General features: G+C 45.2%; 1 protein-coding gene and 1 long non-coding RNA gene across 7 annotated transcripts in view; one reads left to right on the top strand and one right to left on the bottom strand.

Moving 5' to 3' along the window:
• RGS19 (regulator of G protein signaling 19) overlaps positions 1-11,886 on the top strand; it is a 27,123-nt gene that overhangs the window by 4,260 nt on the left and 10,977 nt on the right. The window contains exon 2 of one of the 6 annotated variants that reach the window (XM_072414373.1): positions 144-253. In XM_072414373.1, coding sequence (XP_072270474.1) covers positions 144-253 — 110 coding nt within the window. Of the gene's footprint in view, positions 1-143; positions 254-3,865; positions 4,166-9,914; positions 10,051-10,635; positions 10,675-11,569; positions 11,769-11,886 lie in introns of those variants that run through there. The other 5 variants (XM_072414374.1, XM_072414377.1, XM_072414376.1 and 2 more) reach the window with 5 other exon arrangements.
• LOC140333014 (uncharacterized) lies at positions 6,313-6,794 on the bottom strand. Its single transcript, XR_011921268.1, has 2 exons — positions 6,577-6,794; positions 6,313-6,512 (listed from the first exon to the last, which is right to left on the bottom strand). It is a non-coding gene; the product is annotated as an uncharacterized lncRNA (long non-coding RNA).

Here is an 11,886-nt window from a genome sequence, read left to right as displayed (position 1 = left end):
CCATGTTTAGTTTTAAAACTTTGGCAAAAAGACTCCACACCTTAAAAAAAAAACTAAACCCAGCGAAGAGATATTTACCTGTCCCTGTTTCGTTGCTGGTGCTGACATCTTCTCCCTTTTCTCTTCCTATATATGATCATCAGCCATCTTGTTTGGTCCAGGAGGTCATTCTTTCCTGAAAGGGAAGCCGGGATATTCCATTCTGCACATCTGCAGCTCAGCAAATTTTGATAAATTGGCAATGATCAGGCAGGTAAGTATTCTTATTACATAATTTACATCACCTACCCCTTTCTACAATAAAGCTTTGTCTTAAATGCAGAGCTACTTTGTTATATATATATGGATTTCCAGTGTTCAACAACTCGGCCAATTTTCTCAAATGCCTCATCGCTTCACTGGGTGGCCTCACCCAGAGGCTCTGAACCAGGGGTGTCAAACTCACATACACAGGGCCAAAATTAAAAAGTTAGATAAAGTTGCGGGCCAACCTTAAAATTTCTTTAAAAAATTGAAATTTTTTTTCTCATTTTTTAATTTTTATTTAAGAATAAATCTTCTGCCTCTTTCTCTATTTGTAGCCTTCTGAGTTAAATTTCAATGGTAACCTTTCTGCACAGGCTAACAATAATAATAACAATATTCTTCTATGAAAATCCAACCATTCAAGTCCATGCCTTGGAGTAGCAAGGAAAAGTACAGCTGACAAAGAGTGCTAGAAATGCCAGACGTGGCCAATGCGGAGCTAAATCTTATTAGTGGCCCACTGCTGAAACTCCCTCTTCATTGAAATAATGCCGCTAATAGGATTGCCGGCATTATTTGTGTCTATAAAACAGTCCAATGCCGGGCCACGCAAAGGCAGAGAGCCCGCTGGTCTATATACGTGAGTGATGCCAGGTATTGTAGTAGCAGCACTATTTCAATGCAGCGGCGCGCCAGCTGCACTTCATATTTAGGATTCCTATGGGGGCCAAAAAAAAAGATGTTGGGGGCCAGATTTGGCCCCTGGGCCAGAATTTGCCACCCCCTGCTCTAAACTGATTTGTCAAAATTTGCATACCAATGTACACCAATATCTGGGACTCACTGACTGCTGAATATAACTGGTAATGGGGCTGATTGACTAAAAGCATTTCAGTTCACAAAATGTTTCACTCTGCAAAGAATAATTTAGCTTAGTGAATGTGGTGAAGCTTTGCTAACTTCCACCATCCAATCACGTGCATGTGATGAAGTTTTCTTTACAAACTGAATATTCACCACACTCATTAGGTTAAGTAAATGATCCCCTGTACAGTAATAATTTACTTTGGCAAGGAAACTACTTTTAAGTAAATCAACCCCATTGCATGCTGGCACCTGGAGGAGTTTATTTGCTTCTCACGTTTGCTTCCTTTTTGTTCTGTTATAGACAACTGAACATGTTTTATTTGGGTAAGAAGTGCAAAAAAGTTCATTGATGCCCTCAGAGCTCCCGTGCTGTGTGCACTATGGAGCAGTGTTATCAGCCCTGGCCTTTTCCCCCCTGTGGACTACAGGACTACTGTCCCTGTGTTATGGGGGGGAGGAGCCACATATCCTTCCATACAGTGACAACACTGATACAGTAATGTGAGTGACAGTTGTCACCTTGCTTCTGGCACAAAAAAAGTATAAAAGCCTCCAGATGTGTACAAAAAACATGAAATGTGCATCAGGTGCAGAAATGCCGCACTGTCTCCATGGGTGGTCTGTCAAGCAAACCTTGACAAATGCAACAAATTGTACCACCCTTTATCCTTGGGAATAAAAAACTGAAGGACACTTGGAAAACATAGCTATCTATGCCGTACCATTCCCTATACTGCTACTTCTTGTATGGGGTACTTCGGTTGCTGTGAAAAATAAAGCAGAGAGTGCCAAGGCACCAGTCATGTGGTCTGTGCTGAAAGGAAATAGGAACCAAAGTCAGGACACTTGATGCAGAACTTCTGAATGACCATCTGAACATAATGGCAGTGACCACATGATTAGTGCTGATCATGTGATGGGGACACGTAGATAGGAAGTTAGACGAATACATATTTTTACTTTTTAGTTTAGAATTGCTTTAGGGCATTTTATATAGAATATGCCAATTAAAATATGTTCAGTGTTTTATTTTACATTTATTAGTGTATCTGTTACACAGAGCAATTCGGTTCCTGCAATCGGATGAAATCTTAGCACTCATTTCCCTGCCTACCTGCTGCATCATGTGCTACAAACTTTTATTTCCAAAACAATGGTTGTCAATTCATGAGATATAGGGGGCCTCTGATGTCACCATAAGGGGCCCATATGTTCATTATATAAGATGCTACAGAAGGCTGTCACTGACCAAATGCTATTGGAATGATTGGAGACTGAGGCCATGCTGTAAGACAGTCAGAGACTACAAGACTAAATTGCAGGAGATGGCTGCTAGCTGCTGGGGTCCTGGTGCAAAGTATCCAACATTGAATAGATCTTGTAGGTGTCAAATTTGGGGGAAATGCCCACTTAGGGCTATTACTTCAAAGCAGAGGAGAATGACTCTCGGCCCAGTCTCTAACATTGAATAGAAGTGCAGCGTCTAGAACAATTTTCCTCTACACCTGGTATAGATTTTATATATATATTTTTTAGCTGGACCAGATCCATTCCAGGTTTGCTGGATCACCCAGGTTCACCGATGAAAGTGTATCGTCTCCTGCCTTGGAGAGCTTTAATAAATCAGGCCCAGTGTATGAGTGTGTTATACAGAGATTGAGAATATAAAGCAGTGCAATGTATGGAGCAGATAGATAAAGAGCTTATAGATAAGAGCAGTTCACAGGAATGGCTGCCGGTATGGTATTCCAGTATAAGTTAGTGCAGTGTATGAAGCAGTATATTAGTGTAATGAGTGCAATGTGAGGGCTGCAATTAGATCTGATTGGGGATTCAGCAGCCGACCAATCATGAGACCGTTTTTATTTTTGTTCGCCCGGTTGTGGTTGATTGGATGTGTTGGGAAATGTACAAGTTGTAACGTGTGTGGACCTTCCAGGAATTCATACGTGTTCAGTGTTCATTATATGTAGGAATTCTGATTGAATCAGCCAGTGGAGTGCAAAATGTAGGAGTGGATCTGGTTGTGTGTAGTAAAGTGTATGAAGCAGTCCAGGAGTGCAGTATATGGAGCAGAATATTATTCCTCTGTATAGCCGTGCATGGAGAACCAGCACTGTACATGGCATGAAGCATTGCAGTATTATTGTGTATGGGGAATATTGTACGACACTGCTCATTGTGCAGAAATATATGTGAGCAGCATATGGGGTTGTACAATGTATGGAACTATATTGGGTAAGAGAGAGCAGGTCACAGAGCAATATAGCTGTGCATCTTTTTTAGCAGTATGTAGCAATGCATGGGTAGGTGGCAGTGTCTAGATCGATAGGTAGGTGGCAGTGTATAGATCGGTAGGTAGGTGGCAGTGTTTAGATCGGTGGGTAGGTGGCAGTGTATAGATCGGTAGGTGGCAGTGTATAGATCAGTAGATGGCAGTGTATAAATCGGTAGGTGGCAGTGTATAGATCGGTGGGTAGGTGGCAGTGTATAGATCGGNNNGGTAGGTGGCAGTGTATAGATCGGTAGGTGGCAGTGTATAAATCGGTAGGTGGCAGTGTATAGATCGGTGGGTAGGTGGCAGTGTATAGATCGGTGGGTAGCAGTGTAAATATCGGTGGGTAGGTGGCACTGTATAGATCGGTGGGTAGGTGGCAGCGTGTAGATCGGTAGGTAGCAGTGTTGGGCACTGGGGGGCTCTGCAGTTGGAGGATCGGGGGGGTGTACGGAGCAGATCGGTAGTAGATCGCACAGCGGTGTCTGTGAGATGGCGGTCCCCGGTGCTGTAGCGCAGTACGGTACACGGTGGTGCCGGGTGATCGGTGCCGCTCGGTGCTTTGCCCGGCTCTCGGTGACTGACGTGGAGCAGCAGCAGCAGATCGGAAGTGAATGGGGGGCGGGGCGCATGCGCAGTGCGGTGCTGGCTGTGTCTGTGTCCCCGGGTCCCTCCCGTGTGTCCCGGTCCCCGGGTCCCTCCCTCCCGGTGCCGGCTCTCCCCCCAGCCAGGCGGATGTGCTTCAGGAAGAGACCGGGCTCCGCTGCTGCCCAAATCGTGAGTACCATCTGCCCTCCTCCCTGCTGAATCAGTGCAGAGGGTTCAGCCCCGGGGTCCCTCCAGCCATGCCCGGCTGTCCCGGGGTCCCCACCGCCTCTGCCCTGCCCCCACCCATACTGCCCCCCTCCTGTTACTATCTACCCCACTCCTTATATTAACCCCTTAATATGGAAACTGCCCCTATAGTACCAGGGAGCCCCTACTGTATACTACTGCCCCCCACCCTTACTGCCCCCCTATGCCCCCCACCCTTACTGCCCCATGCTGCTTTCTGGAAGCCCCCCTCACTATAACATTGCCTCGCTTACTAGGTATCCTGCCCCTCCTAATACTAATGTTACCCCCTCCTTATTATATATTTACCCCTCTAATGACTCCTCCTAGTACTGGGGACCCCATTCTGTATACCATGCACCCCCTTACTCTGTATCCTGCCCCAAAGCCACATTGCTTCTAATAATGAGCAGCCCCCTCCCCTCCCTATTAGTAATAGATACTATATATATATATAAATCTGCCCCCCATAATACCTTTCACTACTACTGGGGACCCCATTGTGTTTCACATGTCACCCCCTCATATTCCTGCACCCCCTGTTCTATTTATTCTGCCCCAGCCTTACACGGGTTCTCCTAATACTGGGGACCCCCATGCATTCACCTTCTACATACCCTGCCCCCCATTAGTATAACAAAACCCCCAATACCCTATAGAACCTTCTGCTAGCACTGGGGAGCCCAAACTGCACCCCGTTACGTTACCCTTAGAGCAATGCTGCTTCCTCTATTGCCCTAGTAATATATATACCCCCCTTTCTTTGTTCTGGGACCCCCCTTTACAATCCCGTACCCTCTTACATACCCTTAATTATATATTGCCCCATAGCCACACTTGTATTCATCATCCTGGACCCTTTCACCATTTTTGCCCACTATCTACCCTAGAATTACCTGTTCCAGGTACAGGGACCCCCATTCCCATTAGTGGAGCCCCCCAAAACTATCCCCCTCCCAAACTGGCTCCTCTCTTTCTCCATGTGTTACCCCTGTCTGTATACCCTTGTACCTTATAGTTACCACCCCCTGGACTTACCCCAATTTTCCTCTAAGCACCAGTACCCCATCTGTGGACCAGAATCCCAAACCGCCAGAATCTTACCCGTCTACACCAGGGCCGTCTTATCTCTACACAGTACCCCTTACCGGGTCCCTAATGTAAAGGGGGGCTAAGAAATACCATAATTGTTCCTGGCCACCCCCCCCAACAAAACTGGGCTAGAACCGAAGCTTCATGGGTGTAGCAGGGCCACATTTCATTGTCCGTGCCCTCTAGTGCCAACTGGGCAAATTGAGGGCTTTTCACTTTTTTTATTATGAAGCATCATTTATTGTGTAACTTTTATCTCTCTATAGATGTGATTTGTGCAAACAAAGGGTTAATAAGGGGGGGCAAAAAAAAAAAAGAATTTGCCAGGCCTGGGGTGATGATGTGCCAATGTTACTGATTGTAGTGTATGAATGATGGGCAGAATGGGAGAATGGGGTTAAATCTTCAAAATGTCCTAAAATATTAAAAAAAAGAAAATGACACGCACAATGTTTTTTCTGTGTTTGTAGCAATCCCTGTGCATGTCATTGTATGTGTGTAGCGATCCCTCCTGCATCCCTGGGAAGCTCTCAGTATGCCATATAACCGATATAACCCTCCATGGGAATACAGGGGGGGGGGTGCCCAAATGATGGAGCGTGTGTGTACAATGTGTGATGTGGCACAGACTCCTGATCTGTATTTATATCGCTCCTATACACCGCACTGCCTGCATAGCCCACTTATGTCAATCTGTTCTATACAAAGGAGCTTACAATCTAATGTTATCCTATGGGAGCGCAACATTTACATGTGTATGTACAGTGAGGAGACGCAATATATGTGTGTGTGTAAAATCACATTGCAGGTATTAGACATCTATCAGTAGTTTTGTTTAGGAATTATGGAATTCAATCAGAATCACTTTTATCTTCTGCTACGGCATAGAAAGAGCCAATCTGATTGGATGCCATGGAGAGCGAAAATACGCGTTCAGCGACAACGTCATGGCTTGTTCTTTTCTTTTCTCTGCACTTTCTTTTGGTTTTCTCTCTCTCAGCTTGTCTCTTGTCTTCTCTACATCTTTCTCTCTGGTCTTTTCTCTCTCTCTCGCCTTCTGTCTCTGTCTCGCTCCCCTTCTCTCTCGCTTTCTCTCTTTCTCTGTCTGTCTCTCTCGCCTCCTTTCTCTGTCTCTCTCTCTTTCTGTCTCTCGCCTTCTCTTTCTCTCTCTCTCGCCTTATTTCTCTGTCTCTCTTGCCTTCTCTCCTTGCGTCTCTCGCTTTCTCTCTTTCTCTGTCTGTCTCTCTCACTGTCTCTCTTGCCTTCTCTCCTTGCGTCTCTCGCTTTCTCTCTTTCTCTGTCTGTCTCTCTCGCCTTCTCTCTCTGTCTCTCTCTCTCTCGCTTTTTCTCTCTGTCTCTCTCGCCTCTTCTCCCTTGCCTTCTCTATCTGTCTCTCTCTCTCTCTCTCTCTTTCTCTCTCACACCTTCTCTCTCTTCCTCTTGTCTTCTCTCTCTCTCTGACTCTTTCACCTCTTCTCTCTCATCCGTGCTCTCCTCCCGTGCTCTCCTCCCGTGCTCTCCTCCCGTGACTTGTATAGCTGTCCTTCCCCATGGGTGGTTCATGGATCCTGATGCAGTGAGGGGTGTACAGAGCCCTAGGCCTGCTACAAATGCGAGGATTTGTCAATTCAAATTTGATAAAATGATGTGAGCTCAAGAAAATTTAATGCACGACTAATTAGAAGCAACCGATCTTTGATTGCAAATCAGACATGTTGGTGAATATTGACTGAGAGTGCACAAGTCTTTTTAAGTAAACGGAGGCTCCCATTTATCCTTCTCTTCACCCCATCCTTACCCTACCATTGGAAAAGCAGGATATTGCACATGTGCACGACAAATTTCCATTCTCTTATAAAGCATTTAGTTAAATTCTCTTGTGTATTAGGCCTTCATCAGACATTTCTCTAGTGAGCACCACCGCAGCGTGTCGGTGAGCCCATCGACTTCCTGAGATTATTATTATTAATAAACAGGATTTATATAGCGCCAACATATTACGCAGCGCTGTACATTAAATAGGGGTTGCAGATGACGAATAGATGCTGGTTAGCCACCTCTTGCACTTCTGTTTCTTCCAATGGAAAATGGAAGAAAGAAGTCTCTGTCAGGCTGCCACAAGCAATCCGGAATAATTTTGCTCCCTTTAAATGTGCAGTTTCCCATTGTGCAGGCTTTCTGTAGGGGGCGCTACGCCCCCCATTTTGTCTCTTCCTACTTGCTCCATTCACGCCACTTTCCCAGGAGTCGCCTCTGCTACAGGGCAGAATATTTCTCTTATCTCTGGCCGGCCATTTTCCAAGGTTTTATCCCTCCAGGCTGTTCCCACCCTTTCCTGAATATTTCTCTTACCTTACACCTATTTTTTGTGACAATAGCATGTCCCCGCAGGGTGAATTCAGACATCAGAGAAAGGTTAGATGACTTAGAAACCATCATTGGGCTCACAAGTTTACCACCGCGGTATAACTCAGAAAAGTTTGAAAGGTTTTCCTATGACTTGGCTAGCTGCATTGCAGAAGCGACTCGGCAATGGGATCTACAGGTCTTCTGTAACTATTCCTTTAGCACTTGTTGTCAGACCCCCTAATGCCTGGCTTGTACCCCTAGCTGCAATCATTTATCCAACCCTAGGTTCCTGTAGGGGTGAACACTTCTCAGTGCACAACCCAGAAATTCTTTTAAGCCGGGTGGGAAGAAATTGTAGGTGGGTGGCAGCCCCTGTATTGTGACCCAACTCTTTAGTAACCACCCAAAAACAGCCAGGTGGGTGCTGAAAAGTGCCGGGTGGTACACCCAGCTAAAAGGGCCTGGGGAGAACCCTGCTTCCTTCTGGAATAAGTAATTGGTAAGAGTAAGGGGTAAGTACTAACTAGGGTTAAGGCAGTTTAATCCCACACCAATCCCCCCCATTTGAGCAAGTGCAAAGACCAATCTTAGTTGATACAAATAGAAATGGGTTGTTGAGGTGTCCATCATATTCTGTATATATGGAAAATCTACATGACGCAGTACTATCAAGTTATATACTCTGTGTGGCATGCTTAAGACCCGACCCACCCCCTCTAATATTCTCCGGGTGGGTTTCTGTACCCAGTTAATCAGTAACCACCCAAAAACAGCCCGGAGCTTACTGAAAAGTGCCGGGTGGTGCACCCAGCTAAAAGGCCCTGGGGATAACACTGTAGCAGCAACAACCCTGTCGCCTTTTACCCAAGGCAGCAAACACATGCACACGTAAGAATGACTGCTTCCATCACAGCTCAGTCTTGCAGGTCTTATACTTCTGTTAAGGTTGTGAAAGGTGAGTCACCAAGCATAGAACTTGGTATAGACCGGTGGTTTTAGATGGCACATTTTATGGCCGAGCTGGCATTTGGCCCAAGACGTTGAGACATCTGTGCAAAACCGCCAGTTTTATAGCAGAAGTCCACGCTGAGGCTTGTAGTTGCCCACTCAGGATGTGTGCACGGTGTATAACGTCACCCTTGCAGCAGTCAGGTGGCATTTCACGTCACCGAGGAACTTGCACGGGGCTGCATGTGCCACTTGACAGACTGTGGCTGAGGGAGTTGCACTTTCTGCGGTCGTTGTCTGGGCTTCCTGTTTCATGTATTTGCTTGTTTCTATCAGAATTTTAACCCATAACAGACTCGTACAACACAAAACAGGACTCCTAGCAGGTCATCAGTGTCATCTGCCTGTGATAACCTCACAAAGCCACCTAAACGTCACAAAGCGCATAAACAATGATTTTATCATAAACATCCTCCACCTTCTACCCCGGATTTCCAATGAGCTAGTAAAGGGCACTGTGAGTTCGAAAAATACTAAAAAAAAATAAGTCAGTCAGGTCGTCAAGGGGTTAAACACGATGGAAAGGCTCCATAAGCCACAAAGTGTCTGTGGAACATTAACTGTTGTGCGTTTTTCATTTTGTGTCTGTCAATATTGAGAGAGGATTGTTTAAAAATAATTTGGCCTAATTTGTCAACATGTGTTACAGTAAATAATAAAAGCCGCTTTGTGCCCAGATCTGATAGATGGAAACCTCTTCCTGCTGGGTTGGGAAAAAGAAAAGGTGCCGAGATGGAATTGTAGCTAGATCCTAACGCGTGCGTGTCTGCGGGATGTGACGTAGTACAACACGGGTGGGATGGTTTGATTGTATGGGTGGCCATGTAACCTTCTCCTACCGTGTACAATAAAATGCATATGCAAGGAAAAAGGGCATGTGGGGCAAAGTTTTGCAAGGGCCTTTTTTCAAGAATGTTCTGAATGTTACACTTTATTCCCTCAGGTGATCTTTCAAATAAGGGATCTCTAGCAAGCAGGGTATCCAAAAACAGCCGGGTGGTTGCTGAAAAAAGCCGGGTGGTGTGCCCAGCTAAAAGGGGCTAGGGAGAACACTGCACCAGTAGACTGTACAATCGGATTGAAAGGTGTGTGATAAGCAGAGTAAAAAAAGGAAACAAAGCAGTGATGAATAGTAGCTGCCATATATATATATATACGTCTGTATAAAGTCCACAGGAGGATGAAATCGAGACAAACGGTGCAAAGTGAGCCATAAAGTTCCCAAAAGAACAGGAAGTGACAGGCGCGTGTTGCCTTTTTAGAGGAAGGAGCAGAGGAACTTTCTCAAGAGCTCGCAATTGACGAGAAGCGCCAGCATAATATGCATTGTGCCTATGTAAAAGGGAGGAAACGGCATTGTATGTATTGCTCATGAGATGGTGGGTTTCTGTATTGTGTTTTCTATGTTTTTGTCAGGGAGGAAGCGGTGAGGTTTGTGTATTGTTCAGGTGGGGTCCAGGATTGGGGGTGTTAAAGGGATGTAATGATAAACTTGTGTCGTTCACCTTGGCACGGAGACGAGCGTGCATGTTTAATTTTACGACCCACGGCAGTTATTGTTATATCATTGATCATCTTTTTTGTTCTTTGAGGTCATGCTTTCAGGCCTTACCTACCCATTTTATTCACGATTGCTCAAATTAGTGGTGGTGATAGTGAGATCTCTGGCTTTGCATCCCCAGCCCCACCCATCATATGGCAGTTCTGAAATCCCTGTGGTCCGAGTCTTGGGACCACCATGTTGTGGTACTGAGATCCCTTCACCCGTGTTCCCAACCCCGCCCCCGAGATCCCTGAATTACATTCCAAGCTCTTCCGCAGCCACCACGATGGGGGTATTACTTTAGGTTTTTTTCATTTGTATTACTTTACAGTGCACACGCATTATTTAGATCGCTCAATCTTCAGCAGGAGAATAAATTCTGCTGGGGTGTGTCAGAATTTCCGTGCAAGAGTTTTCAAGAGATAAAGGAAGCCAGGGGGTTACTCAATCATGTGAACTTGTAAGTAAAATGTAAATGTGTGATATATATTTATGAAGAGGGTGCATGTGTATGCATTATGAGCTTTGCTGCGATATTTAGTCCTTGGATGGCTGAGTCAGCAGAAAAGTTCCAACTGTGCAAGAGTGGCGTTACATTACGTTTGTGTTATTTGGATGTTTGGATCCCTCTCATTGCTTCCAGTCATCGGATTCTATAGGGGAATCTATACTGTGACCTGATGTGTACCAATCCAATGCCTTATAGAGAGGGACGGGTATAACTTCTAGTCCTAGAAAGCCAATTCTTTACAATATATCACAATTGCATCCGAGATATTCTGAACAATCGACCTTTATTCCTGGTTCCGTTATATTCAGATCCCAACCATAAATCCTTCTCTTGCTTCCTGCTGCAACGCCTCTAACCGCGTCCTGTGCATTACATTAATACAATCCACCGTGATTTGTTTTTTCCAGAAAAAGGAGCTTAATGGGCGACTAAACCTAAGAGAGAAAGAATGATTCCTTATAACATTTATAGCTCTATATATATATCTATCTATATATATATATATATGCCGTGCCATATTGCTGAGATATTATGTGACCTTGCAGTGCAGTTATTTGTTTGCTGCCACAAGACAGGATTTTCTTCCATAGGGTTACCTGACCTGAAATCCCAAAAATGTTCTCTCCCCTACAATCTTCAATCAGTTGTATCCCTCCCTGATTATTTCCTGAAGATACATTTCCAAAGTAGGTATTAGTTCTTTGCATGGAGCCTACTTTCATACACATTGGCCCTCCGTCATGCGACCTCCCACATTGCCAGGCCAGCAACAAACAATATACAACGATCTGTATGCGTATATATGGGTATGTTTACCCCCCCAAACTAAGTTAGTGTTACTCAGGAACGGAAGTTTTCTTGTCAGGAAGTTACATTGTCACCACAGGATGTCATAATTGCTCCTCTCCCACACCCTCACCGCTCCAGCTCACTCCTGTCCCCGAGCCCTCGCCGATTCTAATGCCTCTTAGCTCTTCCCAATGGGCATCGGAGAGCGGCACCAACAGATGCACCCACTGGGAGAACAGACCAAAGGATGTAAGGTGGGTGTGATATGGGACCTGTAGGTCGGACTTGATTCGATGAAACGCAAGAGATGCAACAAATTTAAATTGCAGGGGTGCTGCCATCAAGCTTTTTTTGCAACATTTGCTGCAATTT

Source organism: Pyxicephalus adspersus, chromosome 6, assembly GCF_032062135.1.
Source record: "Pyxicephalus adspersus chromosome 6, UCB_Pads_2.0, whole genome shotgun sequence".
NCBI lineage: Eukaryota > Metazoa > Chordata > Amphibia > Anura > Pyxicephalidae > Pyxicephalus > Pyxicephalus adspersus.
This window is presented reverse-complemented; position numbering and strand designations above follow the sequence as displayed.